The following is a 24,052-nucleotide window of genomic DNA, read 5'->3' as shown; positions in this document are numbered from 1 at the left end:
GGCCCGCGCACCACCACCTCTGCCGGGTCAATCTCCTCACACCTGGGCACCCTCTCCTTCTCTCCTTCCCTCCCTGTCGGCTTCCCACCCCCCTGCCCCAGGCTCACATCTCCCTCATTACTGCCAGGCGTGAAGGAACACTCCCTCTGAGCTCCACAGGACCAGTCACTGTCACAGCATCACCTATGTACACACCCGCACATCACCTCCTAGCTGCTGCAAGTGCGTCCTCCTGCCTCCCCAGCTTGAGTCCAGATCCAGCAGAAGGAACTGCAGCCACATACATGTCCCTGCCACCGTCAGAAACAAAGCTCTCAACTGGTCTCGGGCAGGTGTCCCCTCCCTCACGGCAACCGTAGAGGCCACTCATCTCTCAGCAACCTGAGCTCCTCAGGAAGACAACACGGATGCACCACGAAGACCGTGCAATTCTCCCCAGCACCTCAAGGGCACTAGATCTACAAAGAAATGACGGTGAAGCGGGGAATGACAAAATCACTTATACTATGGAGTCAAGGCGAAGCTGAACTTTTTGAAAGTATAAGACCACCAGTTATAGAGCTTTGTCTATTTCAACTCCACCACCAGTAAATGAACTCCTGAACCACAACTGGCTCCATGAAGCTGAAATGACATCAGCAGGATTCAACTGTTTTAACCCACGGAGTTGAACCTGGCACCGCCTCCCTAGCTCACCCACCACCAACACACTACCAGCTGGCTGTACAAAGGCACCACGGTGATTTTTTAGTTGGCTGACAGTGAAAGTTTACAAATTTCTGTGACATCAGACAGCAGAGATTAGAATAAAAATCGCCACCTTCCTGCCCTCCTTCTCCCTGCCAACCCTACATTTTGTGAGCTTTAAACCCTTAAGATACAGAGGAAAGCATCGAAAAAGCTCTGCTGGCACTGAAAAGGGGGACGGGCAGCATAGACTCCCAGGCACTGTGAAGTCCAAGTGTCAAGGGGGCTGCACCCCAGAGAGCTCCCGGAAGGGGTACCTGCGGGGATGGATCAGGCAGTGCCAGGCCTACGATACACAGCTCGGCTTCTTAGTGCATTATGGTCACCTGACCTGCCCTACCCAAGGCAGGCTGTGCCCTGGTGAGCGGGTACCACCCTCCGCCCGCCCAACAGCTGGTGGACTCTGGATCCCATGAGGCTCCGTGGGCAGATACAAGTCTGACACCGGGGCCTCCTCTCCTGGGATCCTTGCTAATATGCTAAGCACAAGCAGCTCTCTTGATTAGAGGCTCCCACATGTGACTGCCCACAGGAGTCACAGGATTTCAGAAGAGTAACCAGCATGTGCAGAGCAGTCAGGATTGCATGTGGAAGAGCTGGTATGAACGGAAAGGCAAGCCAAGGGTGTGGGGGCAGTCAGCAGCAGGAGCAGGTGATGGCGACCACAACATTGGGTCCCCATGGAGACCCAGGGAGGAGCCAGAAATGGGGGCGATGTGCGAAGGAGAGCGAGCAATGAGGCCACAGCTGTGGAGCTCTGCCGGGACCAGACCAGGCCCCGCATCCAATTCCCTAAGTCAGGTGCTACTGGGACACAGCCACACCCCACTTGTCTACACGTATCCCCACCACCTTCACACTATCAGGGTAGGTGAGCAGGTGCAACAAACCCCACGTGGCCCACAGAGACTCCACTGTTAACTGTCTGCTACTTTCACAGAAAGTCTGCCAACTCCAGGCTAGACTATAGAAGACCTTGAAACCCAAGGAGAAGTTGAGATCTGACCAGGCAACAAGAACCCACCACAGATCCTTAGTTAAGGAAACTGCTGAGTGCATTTTAACAACACAGAAAAAGGAAGAGAAAGGAACAGCTACCACTCACAGAGGCTCAGTATTCATGGTGCTCTCCCTTGGATGTTTCCTTTCAACCTCCAGCCACCACCTTAAAAAGGTCTTGTGCTCTCTGGAGCCACATGGGGTGGCCAGGCCTCAGGAAAGCAAAGGTCCCTCAGCCTAAGGACAATCAGACCTGCCTGGCTCTGTTCCACATCACCCTTGCAGGGAAGGGAGGGCTGGGGAGACTGAAGGCAGGAGGATGGGCCGGAAACCGACAATAACCTGGGGGTGCTGAGCTGTGGAAGGCTGGCCTTGAGCAGGGACATCAGAATTGGGGGAGGGGTAAATGGAGAAACATTAGAAAGAGAAGACAAGAGCGCCTAATGAGAGATTGCTAAGTAACTGGTGTCTGTCACAGCGGAACTTAGTTGGGGACATGGTTACATCACTCACACTTGTGAGTCACAAGCTGGACCCCCACAAGGAGAGTAGGATCAATGACGGAACTGAGGCTGGAACCATGACCTAGAGCGTCATTAATTTCATAGAGTTCAGCCGAATCCTCCGCCCTGGACAGTTTCACATGTGCTGTCAGGGCTCCCGAGGCCTGCTCCATGCAGCCACACAGCCAGGATGCCATGCAAGCCAGCACGCAAGCTCTGCAGGGCATGAGCACACGACCATGCCAGTGGTTCTCCTGGACCGGGGAACACAGGGGCAGGACTAAGCGTTCAGTTCTTCCCCCACATCACCACAAATCCCCTGCCACAGCATTGAACCGCACCCATCCCAGGAACCCATCAAGGACGATGACAGACGCCCCATGCCAAGTGTGTCAGCCCAAAACATTACTAGAAACGCTATCTACAGGATAAAACTCGGAGCTGTAAGCAGAAAGGAAATTAGGATCTTTAACAGATACCGCCTATGAACCAGTGACTAATGTCCTGGATCCCCAGCCACTCTGACGTGACCTGATTCACCACACAACTGGGCACAAAGGGACATGTCTGTGACACTGCTCTCTGGCCCCTCCTATCTGATCCAATCCTTCCCGTCTGTGTCCATCATACTAGCCTGCACGTTCTCCTGTTGAGTTTTGTTGTAGCCACATCTTTTCCTAAAAAGGCAGGCATCTCATCTACCTCCTCACCCTGTGCCCTGTGCATAGTGGGTCTCAATAAATACTGTGGAACCCACTTATTTCTAGCAGATTTACTCTCCTGACTGCTTGTAGGAGTAAAAAGAGTAGAATAAAAACCTCAGGCCTCCAAATTGCTATTTCCAGTAAAGGTGATAAAAAAATATTAAACAGAAACAAGACTTTCCTTGAGTCACAACCGCTGAAGTGTGTGGGTATCTGAGATTCATTACTAAGTCTTTTTTGTATGTACTGAAAAGTTCCACAACACAAAGTTTTAGATAGATACACAGAGATACAGAAAAATACAGAAACAGACAGACAACAGTGTTTCAGTTATTTCAAGGAAAAGATACCTCTAAGGTAAAATCACTGCAGATGCTGATTGCAGCCATGAAATTAAAAGACGCTTACTCCTTGGAAGGAAAATTATGACCAACCTTGATAGCATATTAAAAAGCAGAGACATTACTTTGCCAACAAAGGTCCGTCTAGTCAAGGCTATGGTTTTTCCAGTGGTCATGTATGGATGTGAGAGTTGGACTGTGAAGAAAGCTGATGACTGAAGAATTGATGCTTTTGAACTGTGGTGCTGGAGAAGACTCTTGAAAGTCCCTTGGACTGCAAGGAGATCCAACCAGTCCATTCTAAAGGAGATGAGTCCTGGGTGTTCACTGGAAGGACTGATGCTAAAGCTGAAACGCCAATACTTTGGCCACCTCATGAGAAGAGATGACTCACTGGAAAAGACTCTGATGCGGGAAGGGATTAGGGGCAGGAGGAGAAGGGGACGACAAAGAATGAGATGGCTGGATGGCATCACTGACTCAATGGACATGAGTTTGAGTGAACTCCGGGAGTTGGTGATGGACAGGGAGGCCTGGCGTGCTGTGATTCATGTGGTCGCAAAGAGTCGGACACGACTGAACGACTGAACTGAACTGAAGGTTATTCCTATCAGAGATACTTACCCGTAAAGAGGCCCGTCATTGCCAATAGCAGAAACCATGATGACATTGTTAGCTGTTAATTCCCACACCTACAAAATTAGCAAGCATTTATTTATGAAAGGACATCACTTTTAGACAATCAACATATAACTGTCCAAAAACAACTACAACTTTCAAAAACAGAACTAAAACATAAGAGATCCCCTGGAAGTGCAACATCGGGCGAGGACAGACATGGTATGTCTGGCAGCCAGTGTGTCAAGAAGAGAGACTCCACGACACAGGTCCCTGCAGCACAGAGCAGACCCGGGCTTTCCTGACATGCCCAGAGAAGATGGGCCTCATGCTCAGATGAGAGGCACCAACACGGCACCGTGACCTGCTGCCCACACAAATCCCTACAGCTCACGTCCTCAGAGCTGTCCCCACTTGGGTGACAAAGCCAGCAGCACGCTAGACACGAAGCAAAGTGGGGGAGCAGGAGAGCAGGAGCCGCCACCAAACCAGCATGGTCCCCTGCCCAGACAGGACCAACCTTGTCGACAAAGGGGTGGTCCATGAAGTCAGGGCCACCAATGCTCAGGTTCAGTACGTCAATCTTCTTCAGGATGGCGTAGTTGAAGGCGTCCAGGAACCAGGACGTGTAGGAGACCTGGCCGTGTGAAAACAGTGCTTTAGGTGTTGCAGTGGAAGTCTCCAAATATCAGACTCCCAGTGGCATGAAGTATTCACGTAAACTTCAGAAAGAGGTCCCAAGAACCACGAAGGCTCTACCATGTATACCACTACACCCAGAGACTCCACTCCTCGGGCCTGGACACCAGGGAGGGCGGGGTCCCAGGGTTCTGTCCCACCGGGTCGCACGTCCAATACCTTACTGACCTTACAGCCCGCCTGCCCGCCCAGGGGAGATCCCAAACTTATGGTTGCCGCTCTTGCAGAAAGACTTAAGACACATCTATTCACTTAACTGTTTCCAAACAGTTTAACCTATTTGTCTAATATTCTTTATTCCTAAACAGATTGAACGTCATTTCACAGAATTATTTCTCTGATAGTTATTATTTCTCTAACAGCTTCCTCACAAAAGTTAAATTACTTCATGTACTACCATTCAGGTGCTTTATAAGGTACAAAATTAAATAGAATAGAAAACAATAGACTAAAAACAATGGAGTAAAGTGCTGGAGGGAATAAATACTTTCAATACAGAATATGATAATCAGTTAAAATAGTTTTTTGGGACTAAAGATGAAATAAAGACATTTTCAGATAAACTAGAGCTGAGAGAAATCATAGCTAACAGACTGTATTACAAGCAATACTAAAGGCATCTCTTCATGCTGAAAGGAAATTATATGATGTGGAAACTTAGATCCACAGGTAAAAATAAAGATCACTACAAATTAAAAAACGTGAATAAACGCAAAATGTTAAAAAAAAACAGTAGAAAGAGAATATGATTCAGAATTATGCTTTTTAAAGGCTTTTAAACAAGACAATACAGTTACACTTGCTTGAATATGCAAAAGAAATTGTAGGAGGAAAGGATATAATCACATGGGGGACATGGGGAAGTGAGGTAAAAATCTGCTGGATGGGAGGGTTGGGAGAATTATCCCTGTGTGCCCTGGATGTTTGAGAATAATGTATTACCTGGGCAAAAATTAGATTTTAACAATAAATAAATAACCAAGACCCTCCCTCTTTCCAGTCATGTTTCCAAATGCAGAGCGAGGGAGCAAGCTTCTAAATCCTCGTGACCCAACATGATGCTGGGCACACAGCGACCCCCAAGGCAGTCAGTCCAGCAAAACAGCAAGAACACAAACGTGGATTATTCTCAAGTATAAGTGTGCCCGAGGCGTGGTGGACAGGAGAAACGGGAGGTCAAGGAACCCCATGGAGCAGGGTCTCTGGTGTTCCGGTGAGGCTGGTGAAGGGGGTGGCGGGAAGAGGACAAGGCCACGTGGGAGGCCGGGAGATGCTCAGCATCACGGATGTGTACTGCCTTTAAACCAGCACTTCTCTTCTATAGTTTTGACTTTTCACATTTTAAAACCAATTCTTTAAGTTTCAGGGGCCCTCAAAACACATACCTGGTTGTTGGTAAAGACTCTGAAAATATGAAGTTCTGCATCGGGAGCAAATCCCTGGCACTCTCTCATGCTGGCTATCACACCTGCCACGAATGTGCCATGGCCCAACCCTGCTGTCCGAAAGGAAAAAGTCATGAAGCATGGCTGATAATATGGGCCATCGATTCAAACAGACTCGTTCTCCAAGTCCAAGACAGAGTCCCCAGTGCCTCTCCAGGGCCTCCACTCAGAGCCTGCACCTCACCAGCCCCACCTTGGGGGCCAGCAGCTTCTGCTCCCCCCGAAGAGCAAGGATTCCTCCCACCAGGCAACCCCTCTCCTCAGTCACCTCCCAACCTCCTCTGAGATAGTTAGAAAAGCTTCTGCCAAAGGCACAAAGCAACTTGGATTTGTCTGAATAACTGTCGTATACAGACTACTTAATCCTTTACACAGAAAAACCCCCTCAACTGATAAAAGGGAGGATGGGAGCAACCAGAAACGCCCCTCAGGCCCCCGGCCACCCACCGTCGTCCAGCGTTCGCTCGTTGGTCCAGTTGGTTCTCTCCTTCACATTTTTGAAGTGGGGGTGCTTCTCACTTAGCCCAGTGTCAAACACGGCAACCCTTACATTAGTGCCTTATTCCAAGAAGAGAGCAGAATCATGTTCAGAAAAACCAGTTCTGGGTTTTTGTCTGTAAAATACATTCCTCATTGGTACCCACCCAGAACACCAGGGGACCCAGAGACAAAGCCTGCCCACAGAACGCACATAGTAGGGAGATGCCCGTGGCCTGGCTGAGCCGAGGCCAGAGAGAGGGACAGCTGAGGATGGCCGACACCAGCTGCTAAGTAAGACCCACAGACACACAGGAAGTGCCTCTGGCCACCCCTCAACTGTCACCCGCACCCAGGCATGATACCGCCTCCCCCAAATCCTACACCGATGATGGACTGTCCTCTTCAGGCCATTTTCTCCAGGTTCCATTCCCCTTAGAGGGGCCCTGGGGGTGGCGCAGAGCACCACAACGCCCTCACTCACAGGAGCGGGAGGCGGCTCCTCCTTCTGACAAGGACTCAGTGCTATTCATTCATGACAACAACTCTGCAGACACGAGCTCTCACCCACATGCAGGGAAAACCACACTTAAAGGAAAACCAGTATACTACACACTTTCCTATAATAACAGATCTATTTCAGATACTGGCCAAAAGCTACGTGCACCAATGTGAAATATGACTGATACTGTCAGATCAAGAAATTCTAGAAAATATGTAGGAAAACAAATACAAGATACTCGTATTATTTAAAAGCTAACAGGAGTGATCTCCTTTAGAGAGAGATCACTCCTGTTAGCTTTTAATACGAATATCTTGTATTTGTTTTCCTACGGGAGATCACTCCTGTTAGCTTTTAAATAATACGAGTATCTTGTATTTGTTTTCCTACATATTTTCTAGAGAGATCAATCCTGGATGTTCATTGGAAGGACTGATGCTAAAGCTGAAACTGCAATACTCTGGCCACCTCATGCGACAAGTTGACTCACTGGAAAAGACTCTGATGTTGGGAAAGGTTGGGGGCGGGAGGAGAAGGGGACGACAGAGAATGAGATGGCTGGATGGCATCACCGACTCTGTGGACTTGAGTTTGAGTGAACTCCGGGAGCTGGTGATGGACAGGGAGGCCTGGTGTGCTGTGATTCACGGGGTCGCAAAGAGTCGGACACAACTGAGCGACTGAACTGAACTGAACAGGAGTGAGCCTTGATACGTAAATGTCTCTCCAGTAAGAGAGTGTGTCCATATCAATACTGCATTAAATAATCAATTACAATGAAATAACCATCAAAGTATATTGTTTCCTTTTTTAAAATGCACACACAATACTAGAAAATAGCTAGTTTGGGGGAAATAAAAAATGCTTTTCTGATGATTAGAGAATTTCTCTTTTGTGAAGCTTTTGCCCTAAAAAGATAAACCAAGAGGAAATCATCATTTAATAAAATGTCAATCTCCTGAGGAAGTCTGAGCAGGGGTAAAGTCTCTGGGTCTCTAAGTCAAGGAGAAATGGAAAGACACCAAGACAAACTGTGACGTACGAGGGACCAGAGACATGAGTTAATGTTTAGGATCCAAACTACCACATCAGTTAAAACAGGAATTTTCTGCCATGATTAATCAGTAAGAAAAAACATTTGATTGCTTGTGAGCTCTATTTTCTAAGAAACAGTCTTTAATATTGTTTCCTGTTCTGAAACAAAAGATCACAATCTTGACAATTACTTAGCCATGCTGCACACAGGCCACTGTATGGGAGGATGTGCTCAAATCAAGGTGACATCTCTGGATCTGACTTCCTTCCCTGGGAAATGGCAGAACTCCACTGGACTGCCAGTCAGCCATGGCGTGGGCAGTAAGTACTGTGTCTGCTCACATGCAACAACAGGAAAGAACATGCCCTGTCCACCTCAGAAACAGTAAGACACAAAACGTGAGCAGGACTAGACAAAGACAGGCGCTGTCACCCACACACAGGACAAAGGGACAGCTGAGTGCGTCCAGCTCAACCTGCAGAAGGACAGATGCATGAGGTGGCACACCCTCAGCTACGGGTGCTGGAGAGGGAGGAGGCCTGCCCGGCCCCCCACACCCACCTGTGTAGCCCATCTGCCATAGCACGTCGGCCTGCAGCGTCTGGGCAACCTGGCGCGGGATGGCCCTGAGCAGCCGCCGACTCGAGTGTCTCCCAGTGGCGTGCCAGAAGCCGGAGCCCAGGGAGAGGCTGGCCCTGCGCAGGGGCCGTGACGACTGCCATTTCTGGCTCCAGCGGGTCTCGTTACAGGGCGCGCCGGGCTCAGCTGCGGGCAAGGAGCGAGAACAGAAACTCAGGATGCATACCTGTCAGGGGAAACTCCTTCCACCAGTGCAGTGACCCCCTCCTGAAACCCCTGTGCAGGAGAGTGACACTGTCTCCCCTCTGCTAGAAGGAACTTCTCAACACAGTTACATCCACAGGACATTATTTAGCCACCACATTCTTCCCAAACAGTTCTTTACCTAGAATCTTCTAACCAGTAAGAGGGAAGGAACAACTGATAAAATGATCATTTCTAAACAGATTAAGTCAGTTTTGTTGGGACTTCCCTGGTGGCTCAAACGGTAAAGTGTCTGCCTACAATGCAGGAGACCCGGGTTCGATCCCTGGGTTGGGAAGATTCCCTGGAGAAGGAAACAGCAATCCACTCCAGTACTATTGCCTGGAAAATCCCATGGACAGAAGAGCCTGGTAGGCTACAGTCCATGGGGTCGCAAAGAGTCGGAAACGACTGAGCGACTTCACTTCAAAGTCAGTTTTGATACTGAAATGAAAGAAATGCTTGGTATTTCACCAACCACATATTCTCAATGAACCAGAAAGGGGGTGGGGGGAGGGCAGAGTGCAAGAAAATGTGCACTAAGCAATGGTGCAGTTTCTCTGTTTACTGCTGCTGCTGCTAAGTCACTTCAGTCGTGTCCGACTCTGTGCGACCCCATAGACGGAAGCCCACCAGGATCCCCCATCCCTGGGATTCTCCAGGCAAGAACACTGCAGTGGGTTGCCATTTCCTTCTCCAGTGTGTGAAAGTGAAAAGTAAAAGTGAAGTCGTTCAGTTGTGTCCGACCCTTAGTGACCCCACGGACTGCAGCCTACCAGGCTCCTCTATCCATGGGGTTTTCTAGGCAAGAGTACTGGAGTGGCTTGCCATTGCCTTCTCCGTTCTCTGTTTACTGCGTGATCTCAGACAGGAAGAAGCCCTGAGATCCTAGGACACCTCACTCCGACTTGTCCTACTGTAACCTGCTCAACGTCCTCAGCACGAGTATCTACTAGAACACCGCCCTTCAAAAAACAATACACCTACAGAGGACTCGGGGAGAACTGCTGGGGGTGACAGTTTACATTTTGATTTTGTTGGTGGGTACCTGACTGCACTTTTATCAAGATCTGCCAAACTGTTCACTAAAAAGCATGAATTTTACCATCTGTAAACATTTGTTTTTTAATGGAAGAAAAATGTAGAAATATCATAAGGCTGTCCCTTTACCTTTCAAAAACCATGCTATAAAGAAGAAAAAAACATATTTCAAACCCTTCTCTACAGGACCATCTGTAATACTACTGAGGTTCTGTTTCTAAAGGAAGTTATTCTCTCTCTCCTTCCGGTCTCACCAGGATACACCCATGAAAATACAAGGACCTGGGAAATACACAGTTGTGTCAATTCCATTAAGTGACTATTTGCACATTGCAACTGAAACGATTCTGCACTGACCCTCCCATATTGACACTGTGCCTTCAGTCAACAGCCGGGGCACTGACTGAAGGACAATATTCAAACCAATGAGGATCTGCCAGGCTCTCCCTCCAGCAGACCGTACTACACATGGAGGACTGAACTCGGTTCTGGCTGTACTCGGTTCTGGCTGTACTCGTTAGGAGCAATTTAGAGAAAACGGGACATATTTGAAAGCAAGCAATTAAAAGGGTAAGACCAGGTCATATGAGTAGCCCCTGAAGGAACTGGTATCTATTATCCCAGAGACAAGTAACAGACAGGGGACACCAAGCTGTCCTCCCAATGCCTTGCAGTGCTGTCTTGTGGAAATCAGGTAAGTTCTGTCTTATAGCCCACCAAGACCAGGGGTGGGATCCAGAGTGTGACAGGTTCCGACCCTAAATAAAGCAAAGCATTCTAACAATAGAGCCACAGAAAAATGAGTTGTTTTTTTTTTTGGCTGCACCATACAGCATACAGGATCTTGGTTCCCTGACCAGGGATTGAACCCAGGCCCCAGCACTGAAAGCTTGGAGTCCTGACCACTGGACTGCCAGGGAATTCCCAAAAATGAACATTTAACGTCTGCTTATAACAGCCCAAAAACTCTGCTAAGCTCTCTTCACGTGCGCTATTTCCTTTCACCTTCGGAAGAACTCAGGTGGGTAGCATCATATCCATTTTCTGGATGAGCAGAGCAGAAGCTTAAAGTAAAAGTGCTCACCACAGGTACCCACAGCTCATGACCAGAGGAAGAGATACACTATTTCCTTTCAGGGCAGCCCAGCAAATGACAACCATGCTGGAGAGGGTACAGAAGGGCACCCCAAACCAAAAACTCTATATACTTCCAAGGCTACCACATTTCCTAAAATATTCTGCAGCTCTTTAAAGAATAAAAAGGCACAAGGCATACATTTGGCTAACTGCACCGGTCTTGTTTGTTTTTATCTTCATGGATTGCTTTTCAAAGAGAAAAAGCACCACGAAACACAGACTAATGGAAAGAGCTCTGTGAAGTCAGACACCCCTGAACTCCGTACCTGGCATGTGAACTGGCTTGTCCCCTGGGTGTGCTTTTAAACCTCAGAGGCTCTCAGGCCTCATATGACAGACATCTTATTTCGTTTTCCTTCTAATGAAAGAAACAATAAACGATAACAGTTATTATCTATCTGCTACACCAGTTTCTGACGAACAGGGAAAAACCCTTTCCCCTTTGGTAGTACACCTGCTTTGGAAACTGCTGCTGCTAAGTCGCTTCAGTTCTGTCCAACTCTGTGCGACCCCATAGACGGCAGCCCACCAGGCTCCCCCGTCCCTGGGATTCTCCAGGCAAGAACACTGGAGTGGGCTGCCATTTCCTTCTCCAATTCATTAAAGTGAAAAGTGAAAGTGAAGTGGCTCAGTCATGTCCGACTCTTAGCGACCCCATGGACTGCAGCCCACCAGGCTCCTCTGCCCATGGGATTTTCCAGGCAAGAGGACTGGAGTGGGGTGCCACTGCCTTCTCCGGCTTTGGAAACTAGCATGTACTAAATCTCAACTGGTTATCTGAGAAGGAACTTCTCTCCACAGGCCTGTCGTAAGGACTCGGAGAGTGAGCCCTGAAGCTGAAAGGGATTCAGCAAATCCCTTCCATCCCCGCACGTGCCCAGCTTCCAGCTTCAACAAGTCCGGCGGCCAGGAGGGTCTGAGGAAAGCAAGATGAAACCCGGAGAAAAGGCATTTTGCCAGATGCATCCAAAATAAAGACAAGCCCTGAGAGACGCAAAACGCAAGCAAGGAGACGCAAAGACACCAGCTTGGTTTCCAAGTGTGAAGGGCCGTTAGGGCCTCATAGCCTCAAGGCTCTGCGAGAAACCTGGTGAGAATCTCCTCCCACACAACAGAGATCACGCTTACTGCAAACTTTCCATCAGAAGCACAAAGTCTCTTTTCTGTTTCTTTTTTTATTCCTGCTGAGAAAGTGTTCACAGCTGATGAGAGACGGGGTGTTCACTGTACTATTTCTCAGATACTGCTCTGTGTGAACACGCACACCCCCTCTGCTTCCAGCGCAGCAGATACGCACACAGACCAGCCCTTGGGAGCAGTACTTACCCTCTGTGTACTTGAGAGAACGAAAGACTTTCCTCTGGGGTGTTACCCGCTTGATGTTTGGATGGTCTTCAAGAGTCAGCAGCCCCGCCTTCTGTTTCTCTTTTATCTGAATCACCTCAAAATCACTAGGGTAGTCACTGGATGGATTGTTTCGAGGTATAATTCTCCAGTTGTCGACTGCACTGCTCTTCAGGGCACTTGAAATAAATGAATTTCTAGCTTTGGCCGTAAAGTATCCATTGAAAGCCACAATGTACTCTGAAATCAATGACCACAAAATAAGAACTTAAGATGTCAGTTTCCAGAGCTCTGAGCTAAAATGATCTGGATGAACCCCACTGATCACAGGACACATCACTTAAAACCAGACACCTGAGCTATTTTTCAAACACTGAATGTTAAGAGAAGTTTGAGCATATGGCAGAGAAATGCACATACGGTTTCAAGTAGGAAGGAGGAATTCAGAGAAGTGAAGGCTCTCTTCTTCCTGACAAGTTAACGAAACTTAGAGCAGATCATATAAGCCTCATTGCTTAGTTATTCACAACTGGTCACATAAACTTTCAGCCCCTCCAAAGTCCCCACCCTCACCAGCTACCATGACATCTGTCCCATGGAATCCAATTTTAGGGAAATAATTCAGAATGTCAATTTCTTTGCTTTATATAAAATAATTAAACTGAAAAAACAAACCAGCAGAATTACTATACAAACACTACGCACTCAGCCCATTTGACATTTATTGCAAAACAGAGGGAAATGTTTTTGGCAAAAGCTAACGTTTATAATAAATCTGAAAAAAGAAAACAAAAAACCCCAACATACTGAGGGGGAAGTCCCAAACATTTAAAATAATATCATTACCATATTCCACAACTGTTGAGGAGAACTCCACCTTCAAAGCCAGGTGGGAACAGCCAGGGCATGGGGCCTTTTCAAAAGGTTTCTTTTCCAGTCTGTCGCCCAGATGCTTCTTCCCGCAGAGCAAAACCACCAGCAGAAGCAGCCAGATGTTGACAAGCTTCATGATCGTGAGTACGGTCATAAAATCGCATAAACTCAAATCGCACTTTTTTCTTCCTTGATTATAAGTTAATTTTTGTTTCAGCTAAAAGCTGAAACATTACTGATTCACTATTTTACAGTCTTGTCCAATGTAAATAAAAGTTAAATTTCATGGCCTCTTGTGGCTTGGCCTGAAACAAGGCTTTCATTTCTTTCTTCGTTTCTTCTCCATCTTGGGCCTCAGGCTTCGCTCACTCTGGCCCAGACCCCTGAGTCCTACACTCCATGTGCACCACGGAACCAAAGTCCAGCAGGGATGAGCGATCACTCTGTAAGCCAGTCTACAAAACAAAGTGAGCACACAGGGACATGAGCAGCGCACCGACAGAGCCATGGAGGTTTTGTGATCTCTGAAATTTAGGTAACAGGGTCTAAAAGCCACACCAGCTATAAGACAAAACAAATGGATGATGCAACCAAGAAATATCTATGGGCTCATTTAATGTAGTTACTCCTCACCCCTCTTACGGGGAAAAGAAAGTTTTAAGACAGCTTCAAAAATAAAACAGGATAAAATAAATAAGAAAAATGGAGAAAAACAAGGATAACAAATAACCCCCAGAATACTAAGCACATTAGCCCTTAGCTAATGAATGGGAGTCAAAACTGCTCAAGTTCCTTCCCTTAGCCTCAGTTTCAGATTGCTGTCTTTTCCTATCACGTGCATTTCTTTATCCCCAGGGCATTGCCCTAATCAGCACTTTAACTCCCCATGTGCAGTTAGTTCCTCAGTGTGTTGGACTCTCTGCAACCCAAGGCTCCCCGTCTATGGAATTCTCCAGGCAAGAACACTCGAGTGGGTTGCCAATTAAACCAGTTTTTCAAGTAAAAGCTTGGTACACATCCTTTTCTTTCTACTGTAAAAGTAACACCTAAGAACAGACTAATTTCCATACAATTTATGTACCTACCACCCTCTAAGATACACTGCGCTCTGAAATTACTCAAACTACACTTTTTCAGGTTTTGAAATATTTTCTGCCGAATTCTATGAAGAGAGTATGGAAGAGTTTTTATTGTCAGTAAATGTATTTTACCTGAGCCTCAACTCAAAGACTTTTAACCTGCTGAATATGTTATAAAATCATATTATCTCTTTACTGGATGTGGTATGAGAGGACAGACAGTTGGTGAGGTAAAAGCTGTTGCCAGAGAAAAATATGATTTGAATATTAAATTGCATGTAAGCACAAATACCTTTCAAAATATCTGAATGGCAAGGAAAAGGGTAATTCTTTACAGTGAAGAACAGAGTAGCAGTTAAAAAACAAAAACACAGGCTATAGCACGTTCAGAAAAACACATTGCACAGTTCACATGAGAAACATAAATAACCCAGCAGGGGGGAAACAGAGCAATGAGACAGTCCTTCCTTCCATCACTACTTGTTTCTAAGAAAACATTTAGGACAAGGAGTCAGCCCCTTTTTGAGAGAGGTGTGTCAAGGTGTTAATAAACCCATTCTTCCGACAGAAACTGGTACCTGAGAATAACAAGGGGTTTCTGGGGCTATTCACGTGTGCTTATATAGGAAAGCACTGATAAACAAGAAAACAGTGATAAATACAGATAAGCAGTTGGAGTATCTACACAATCTTTGAAATAATTAAGACATTCATCATTATAATAACAAATTATATGAAAAGCAAGCCTAACTCGAACTGGAAACCAAGGTTGGTGGAACAGAGTTAATCAGATAGAAATAAAATATTAAAAGCTATCTCCATAGCAACACAGAGAACAAGAGAATGTCAATCATATAAACATTTAATAACAACGACCAGAAGAGAAAGATGGAAGAAAAGCAACAGGGGACACCAAAAGCCAACCCAACCTGTTTTAGAGGAAGCCACCTGGGAGTGAGGCCCAAGTTTCTGTTCATATTTGGTACTTGCAGTAGTGAGGTATCACAGAATACAATTACCTGAAGCATACACCTGACTCATCGTATTACAGGTCAAAGATGAGAAAGCTAATCACAGTGACAAAGGCTCGCATGATATAGGAAATGAACTTACAGTGAATAAACAATTAAAAAAATAAAATACAAATAAAATGCTACAGAATCTATGACACATTTGGACTGGATACCACACAAATATTAGTGAGCCACTCTTGTGAGCAAATGTTAGACTCAATAAGTTGAGTTACATCAACTTTCATTAAACCTGTTCCAGAATATTTCACACACAGGTAAAGACAATGAACTTAAAAGTCAGCCTGTCGGGAAAGAAGGCTGACGCTCTCTTAAAACTGAGGCAGTGCCCACACCATCACTGGGGTCGCAAGACCAGCCACCGGTGACGGACCTCTGCAGTCCTGGCCTGTTTGCTTTAAAGATACAGTCCCCTACTCATCTATGGGGCTCTGAAGGTGCCCCTCACTGTGTCCACAATGGCTCCTTCCGCTCACTTCCCAGTGCAGACCTGGAGAGCATGTTCCCCCCAGCCAGGCCCACCATCTAGTAGCAAACACACATGCAGCAACAAGCACAGGTAAGCACAGAGAATAGAAACACAAACACCTACACAGACACACAGGAAAGGAAAAACAGTTTTTATAAAAGCAACAGGCTGAGGACAAGAAGGCAGGTGTTGGTGGGAGAGCCTCAGCAGCCCAGCCTGTGTGCAGTGATGGAGACTAGGGGGACAGGGGGTCAGGCCCCTGGTGAGGGGGCCTGAGTGAGGGGTCAGCAGTGACAGCACGACAGTGATTGGGTCGAATAAATATCTTGTGGGGAACGGGAGGCACCTTTCTCACCGTCAGAGAAGGAAGTCTCAAACGTGAAGGGAAACACTGGAATGAGCCATGCAGGGTGACAATGGAAATACTGGTGTGAATGCAGGTTTTCAACAGACAGATGTAGAAACATACACTCGCACCAACACATGGACATGTATTTCCTAGCTCTGTATGCAGCAAGAACATGGGGTCAGCAATATTCTCATAGGAGGGAACCCCCTTACCCCCACTAGTGCCCAGCACTGGTTTTCTAAACACTATACTCCATTGAAAGAAACCAGGCTCCTTAGAGAGAGAGCGAGTTTCAGGCTGGGCAGGGTAAAAAGAGACAAATCTGGAACAACTGTGCCAAAGAGGAAGAAGGGCTCACAGAATGGTGAGGAGGGTCACAGGGGCCCGCTGGGATCTGAGCATCAAAGTAAACGGTGAGAGTAACAGATCTTGACCCACTGAAGACAAAAGTAAAACACGAGTCCACCATGGCATACACACAGAAAAATAAACTGAAGTGCGAAGAGGATTAAGCTATTTCCATGATCTCAGAATGCCTCCCAACAAAATCCTGACTTACAAAAGGAAGTAGAGGAATGCTAGGATGGAGACGCTGCATCAAGTTAACCAGAGACGGGACAAACAGACCTGGGTCCACCAGGCAGACGTGGTGGAAGAGCCTGGCATCTCCTGAGGGGTTCCTGCCAAAGACACACAACTTGAATCAGGTCATGAGGAAACATCAGGACCCAAACCGAGGGACATCTTTCAGAACGACTGGCCTACAACCTCTCTAAGTACTGAGGTAATAAAAACCAAGGAACGACTGAGATTAGGCTCCAGACTGAAGGCAACTCTGAACCGGATCCCTTTGCTGTGAGGATGTTACTGGAATGAACGACTGGGAAAACCTGCATGGGACCAGCCTGTGATTAGATAGTGGTGGAGGATCATGACTAACTGCTGGACTTCGAAGGCTGTGCCGTGGTTATGGAAGAAGGTCCTTGCTCGCAGGAAATGCCCACTACAGTACCTGGGGATCAAGGGCATCAGGTCTGCAACTTACTTACAAGTGCAAAGAAAAAAGGGCTTATACTATTCTTCCACCCTTTCTGAAATGGTGGAAATGGTTTCCAAAATATACAAAGAAAAAAAAAAGGTCCTATATTTAGTCTTAGTTGCTAAGACTGCCCTCAATGAATCTGAAAATGTAGGGGAGGAGTGGAGGCAACTTTAACCCTCTTATAGACTCAGTCTGCACCGACTGATGTGTGCACAACCAGACCATGGACCTTGTCAAACAGATTTACAACCATCAAGTGTCACACAGAATGATACCTGAACATCCCAAGAGATGTGCTAAGCTACTCAAAGAGAAATTAAAAGTATTTCTCATTCTGAGGAATTAAGGAATTGAGATAGTAAACAGCTGCTAGAATTAACCCATTATAATTTACATCATAAAAGTCAAGTAACATTTTGACAGACAAAACTGAGACAGCCAGATAAAATGAAATCAAGTTTAAGAATTCAACTTGAATACCTTCCTAGTTTGCTAGTGAATATAAAAAATTCTTATGACGTTCTAGAGTTGAAATTTGTCAATGTAAAAAACTTTTAGCCTGATACATTTGCTAATAACATCAATGAACATATACCGAGCACTCAGCATGTGGCAGACACTATTCTATGTAATGTGCATGCATTAACTCACTTAATCCTTACAACAATCTGTCCCCACCCCATTTTCAACAAGAAATCTGAGGCCTAGGCTGGCTCAGCACTGCCTGGAGTCACCTGGCCTCTGAGTGGGGAAGCTGGGCTGGGAATGTGGGCAGTCTGGCTCCAGAGGCCACACTCTTAAAAGGAAGGTTACCCGGCTTTCCTGAAATCCTCAGAAGTATAAATCTGAGAGCACACAATTTATGTGCAAGGCTTTTTAACTGGGAAAAATCAGAGACCACCTAAAGTGCAACAGGGAACTAGCTAAATAATTCATGTACATTATGGAATGCAATACAGCAATTTAAAATTAGGCTCCTTGGGAAGGCTAAATAATGGTTCCCAAACGATGTCCACATTCTTATCCGCAGAACTTACGAATGTTACTGTATACGGCTGAAAGGACTCAGCAGGTGTAACTAAAGGGATGTTCTGATGGGGAGAGCATCCTGGATGGTCCATCTGGGTCCAACGTAACGACAAGAGTCTTTATAAGAGGGAGGCAAGGAAGTGATGATGGGAGCGTGAGGCTGAAGTGATACCAGGAGGAGGTCAGGCACCAAAGTCTGCAGGGGCCTCTGGACGCTGGAAAAGGGATGGAAACACATGCTCCCTGGAACTTCCAGAAGGAATGAAGCTGACACCTTGACTTCAGCCCAGTGAGACTGATCTCAGACTACTGACCTCCAGAACTGCAAGACAACAAACCTGTGTTGTTTTAAGCCAACAAGTGTGCAGAAATTTGTTACAGCAGCCACAGGAAACTAACATATTTCCCAGAGAATATGGGGGAAGTGCTAATGAAATATTAAGTAAAACAGTTAGTGTGATCCACATTTCCATTTTTAAATATTTATCTATATGCACCAGGGAAAAAGAACAATGAAAAAAGATAAATTTGTGCAATAAAACTTTCACAGTCAAAATATGTTAAGAATGTAATTTCAATTATACATATAGCAGAGCTTAAAAGGGATCTGCATGTGTGTGTGCTAAAACACTTCAGTCATGTCTGACTCTCTGAGACCCAATGGGCTGTAGCCCACCAGGCTCCTCTGTCCATGGGATTCTCCAGGCCAAAATATTACGGTGCGCTGCCATGTCCTCCTCAGAAAAGGACTCTATTTCCTAGGATTTGTTTTCAAAAATCTGTCTACCTTCTAACTTAAGGTTATGCTTTCAGCTAGTTCATTCTAAACAGATTTGTCATCTGTAATATCACTTACTTACAGGGCCTGGTTAGGGTTGTCTCTGGATCCACTAACGGTTGACTGGATCTAATTTCTATAAATTCTTTATGTAGAAGGCCTGGTTATTTTTCCATACAAAGGTAACCCTAAAAGATGGTATTTAACATTGTGATTTTCCATAAGTAAGTATAATTATGTCTCCAATACAGGTACAATCAAAAAATATTTGACATTAAGTACTAAATGTAAAATACAAAGCTCAAACAGCTCAAATAATACAATGCCAGGAATAAGATTTAATGAGGCGTGTATAAGAGGGAGACAAAGTAGAGGAGATGTATTATTTGGGTAGGCAACAGTTAACATTCCTTATAGCCCAGAATCTTCTATCGTGCATTATAAAACAGTGTCACTAGGATTATGATTCTGGGTATAACTAAAGTACATACAAATTTGTTTCTTTGCAAATAATTAAAGAACACAAGTCAGGGAATTGACTTTTATCACCCAATAGTCGTCTAATTAGGAAGATGTGCCTTGCTTTTTAATGACCCTTTACTGAAACTGATCCAGAGAAAATTGTTTAGGTCACAAAAGGGTACCATTCAGTTCAATCAAAATTTGGCTGTAAAAATACCACTTTCGTAACTAATTGCTCTCTTGACTGTATTACCATTGTTTAACAAGCTAACATTTAAGAGAAGCCAGACCACAGTATCCTAAAACAAAGGTGTATTCTTAAGCCTGATTGAGCCATTCATTCTGGCACATTCGCCCATCAGTAGGTTTTGCAGGGGGAAATTCAGCCCCGCAAGTCAAGAGCACTGAAGTCCACACTGTTTCTATTGTCTGTTCTTTCGCAAAGGCTGCTGCTGTCTCCTCATTCTCTTCACCCGCCCACCATCCAGGGCTGGCCAGTCACACAGGAGGCTCACACTTGCCACATTTTAAACTCATCCCTTAAACAACCTTAGGCAAAAAGACATCCTCAATATTAATAAACTAAGTGAACAGATTTCTGTAGCAGGTCAAAACTGATTAGGCCACAGGGAGGAAGAAATCAGTCTCAAGCTGACTAAGACAATGCACTGAGAGACCAAGGTCCATCTCCCGTTCTTAATATTTCACGTCATCAAAGGCTGGACTTGACAAGTTCTTCCAATAAAATATACGCAGTATCTCAACTCTCTCCTGTGTAAAGGGGCAGATGCAAATACACCACCCACTACTCCACTTAAAGCACTGCACTAGGAGCCAAGTGCAGCCTATTGGGCCTGCAGCCTCTAGTTACTCTGGCACTGTGGCTGCCACACAAATGAAAGAGACAGCAGGCAGGGCAAGAACCATCTCCCACCAGACTGACAGACAAGGTAATCACACATGAGAGGACACGAAGGGGATGATAAAACCTCCTGACTCTTCAGAAGGGAGCCTGCAACATCCCATGGGGCCCAAGGAGCTTCTAAGGCTCTGCAAGCACTAGACTAGAAATGCTTTATTTACAGACACAACCAACTCTTGATTATAAGGATACTTGGGGAGCACAATGGAGTTAGTTTATGGGCCAGGGTCCTACCCGGCCACCCCAGGTGTCTCCCTCCCCACCTCTAACAAAAAGGGCTCTAGCCATCTGCTTCATACATGGCAACAAAAAACATTATCTCCAAGAAGTGTCCTGCCTGAATGGATAAACAAAATGTGTTACATGCAAAGAGTGGACTATTAGTGCACCATAAAAAGGAATGAAGTATTGATACACACTTCAATATGTAAGGGGTAAGGGGTAAACTAGGAGTTTAGGAAGGGGTAAACTAGGAGTTTAGGATTGGAGAAGGCAATGGCAAGCCACTCCAGTACTCTTGCCTAGAAAATCCCATGGATGGAGGAGCCTGGTAGGCTGCAGTCCATGTGGTCACTAAGAGTCAGGCACGACTGAGTGACTTCACTTTTCACTTTTACACACTGGAGAAGGAAATGGCAACCCATTCCAGTGTTCTTGCCTGGAGAATCCCATGGATGGGTGAGCCTAGTGGGCTGCCATCTATGGGGTCGCACAGAGTCAGACATGACTGAAGCGACTTAGCAGCAGCAGCAGGAGTTTAGGATCATCAGATACATACCACTATATATGGGGGCTTCCCTGATGGCTCCAATGGTAAAGAATCTGCCTGCAATGCAGGAGACATGGAGCAGGAGACCCGGGTTCAATCCCTGAGTCAGGAAGATCCCTTGGAGAAGGGAATCGCAACCCACTCCAGTACTCTTGCCTGGAGAATTCTAAGCAAAGAGTCAAAGGGGTTGTAAAGATAAACAAGGACATACTGTATAGCATGAGCTTCCCAGGTGGCACTACTGGTTAAGAACCTGCCTCCCAAGGCAGGAGTTGTAAAGAAATGTGGGCTTGATCCCTGGGTCAGGAAGATGCCCTGGAGGAGAGCATGGCAATCTACTCCAGTATTCGTGCCTGGAGAATGCCGTGGACAGAGGAGCCTGGCAGGCTACAGTTCACAGGGTCACACAGAGTCGGACACGAATGAAGTGACTTAGCACTGTATAGCACAGAGAACTACGTTCAATATCTTGTAATAACCTAGAATGGAAAAGAATCTGAAAAAATATATACATATGTATAAATGAATCGCTTTTGCTGTGCACCCTAAACTAATACAACATTGTAAAGGAATTATACTTCATTTAAAAAAAAAAAGGAATGACACGCTGATACAGGATACAAACTACATGAAGTTGAAAAACAGTATGAAGCACAAAGGAAGCCAGACACAATAGTCACATATAACCCCATCTGAATACACAAAATATTCAAAAAAGACAAATCTAAGCAGACAGCATATTAGTGGTCACCTGGAGCTGGAGTTAGAAATGGGCACTGACTGCAAACGGGCACTGTGGGGGATCTTTTGGGGATGGAAGAAATGTTCTAAAACTGGATTATGATGATTGCATAACTGCAAATTTACGGGGAAAAAACAACAAATGCTGAATAAGCACACTTAAAAACAGTAATTTTAACCTTAATAAAGCGCTCACGTTACAAAAGTGTGTGTGTATACATATATATATATATATGTAAAATGGGTGCTGCAGATTAAAAGTTGCGGGGGGAAAAAAAAATCACTGTTCTCCAAACCCCTCATTTTTATACTTAGGGAAACTGAAACCTTGAAGCGAGAGCGCTACTTACCAGCACAGTCAAGACTAAAGTGCCAAAAGAAACGAAATTCTCCAGTTCAACTCCGAGACCTTAGGCCACTCTCTCTTACTTGGAAGGGTCCTTCGGAATCTAAAGTAAATATTTAACTTAATCTCCATAGGCAAATAGGCCCAAAGTCTCAAGGGCGCTAACCCAGACAAGGGGTAAACATCTTAAATGAACGTAAAGGAGACGGTGTACAACAGTCTTAGGCAGCACGTGAAGCTCCTACAGGTCTGAGAGTCAACCAGAACCTCCCAGACCCAAATGACCGACGAGATTCTTACCCCGCATTTATGAAAAACCAGACACGGACAGGGCAGGAACCGAGGTCCCTTAAGATCCCACAGCAGGCTCCCCTCTGGGAAGCAGACCGAGAACCGCGGTCTCCAAGGCTGAGGGCCCGGACCAGGCACACGGCGTGACTCCGTCAAAGTTCACCTCAGAAAAAGGAAGCGGGGAAGTGGAGCGACCACCGAAGCGTGTCTACGCGCAAAGAGGGCCAGGCGGGGAAACCGGCCGGCAGTCCGGCCGGGGCGAGCGGCGGAACAGCGCGGCTCCCGCGGGCAGACAAGCGACGCACCGGCACGTCTGCAACGCTCGTCCTTCCCGCGCCCCTCACCGCCGCCCCCGCACCGCCCGTCCGCGGCCGCGCGGCTCCAGGGGCGCAAGGAGGCCCCGCCGCCGCCGCCGCCCCCGCCCGCGCAGACCCCCGCCCTCGGGGCCTCGAGCGCGGCGAGCAAGCCGGAGCGCGCGGGCGACCCTGCAGGTCGAGAGGGCCGGGGGCTCTGGGGAGCGGACTTGCCTGACGTACCTGCGGCCGCCTCAGGCTCGGGTCTGCCGGGCCCGGGATAACGGCGCCTCCGCCACAAACATGCCTCGAGTCTCCATCCGGCGCTGTTTACTCCCAACTCTCGCGAGACTGCGCGACTGGGGCGGAGACACCGACGGCCGGGAACGCCGGACCCAGCCGACCGTGCGTGCCCTGCGTGCGCGCGCTGGACGCCGAGGTCCCGGGGAGGGGTGGGGGGGGTACCCTGGCCGGGAGGAAGGGTGGTCTCGCGACGTTTGCGGCCCTGGAGCAGGGGCGGGGTCAGGTTGCTGAGACCCAGCCCGAGTCTGGGGAAAGGACTATTGGAATGGGCGGATGGGGGATTCACAGGAGCTCAGGGAACCTGTATGGCCCCTGGCCGGGCGCGGCCCTACGGAGGACAGCTGTGGCGAAACAGCCACTGAACGTTCGTATTCATCCAGTGCTCTCCTCCTGGGGCCTGTAGAGCCAGGTGCGGCGACGCTCCCCGTGCAAATCTCTACCCGTTTAACCCTCTCTGCAGCTCGGATGCAGGCGAGTCAAGTGCTTATTCAAGGCTTGAGGGTGCGAGTACTCGCCTGACTCCCACCCTGATAGGCGAGACCCCGGCCTCAAGTCCGGTCTGCTCTATTCTTAATCCCTCCCAGCATCGCCTGGACCACGGACGCCAAGCGGTGACCCGTTCTGAAGAAACAAAGAACAATGTATTAAATTCCCTAAAAGTGCGTCCCAATTGTCTGGGTGATTGAGATACTAAAATCACCCAGTTAATGTCTAAATGTTGAGCTGATCCACACTATAGACATTGATCACAATTAGGGGATGGAAGGGCTTTCCAGGTGGCGGCAGTGATAAAGAATCTGCCTGCCAATGCAGGAGGCGCAAGTTCGATCCCTGGTCGGGAAGATCCCCTGGAAAAGGAA

General features: G+C 46.9%; 1 protein-coding gene across 5 annotated transcripts in view; it reads right to left on the bottom strand.

The window, feature by feature from the left end:
- Positions 1–23,263, bottom strand: part of MBTPS1 (membrane bound transcription factor peptidase, site 1) — a 46,295-nt gene extending 23,032 nt beyond the window's left edge. The window contains exons 1-9 of one of the 5 annotated variants that reach the window (XM_055413039.2): positions 22,606–22,905; positions 22,310–22,408; positions 13,262–13,743; positions 12,398–12,655; positions 8,633–8,836; positions 6,504–6,614; positions 5,997–6,106; positions 4,433–4,549; positions 3,919–3,986 (exon numbers count right to left, since the gene is read on the bottom strand). In XM_055413039.2, the coding sequence (XP_055269014.1) occupies positions 3,919–3,986; positions 4,433–4,549; positions 5,997–6,106; positions 6,504–6,614; positions 8,633–8,836; positions 12,398–12,655; positions 13,262–13,442 (1,049 nt within the window). In that variant the 5' untranslated portion in view covers positions 13,443–13,743; positions 22,310–22,408; positions 22,606–22,905. Of the gene's footprint in view, positions 1–3,918; positions 3,987–4,432; positions 4,550–5,996; positions 6,107–6,503; positions 6,615–8,632; positions 8,837–12,397; positions 12,656–13,261; positions 13,744–16,775; positions 16,885–22,309; positions 22,409–22,605; positions 22,906–23,123 lie in introns of those variants that run through there. The other 4 variants (XM_055413038.2, XM_088830665.1, XM_055413041.2 and 1 more) reach the window with 4 other exon arrangements.
- Positions 23,264–24,052: the final 789 nt, after the last annotated feature.

The sequence above is a fragment of the Moschus berezovskii genome, chromosome 22 (genome assembly GCF_049115385.1).
Source record: "Moschus berezovskii isolate FMDL1 chromosome 22, NW_MosBer_1.0, whole genome shotgun sequence".
Lineage (NCBI taxonomy): Eukaryota > Metazoa > Chordata > Mammalia > Artiodactyla > Moschidae > Moschus > Moschus berezovskii.
This window is presented reverse-complemented; position numbering and strand designations above follow the sequence as displayed.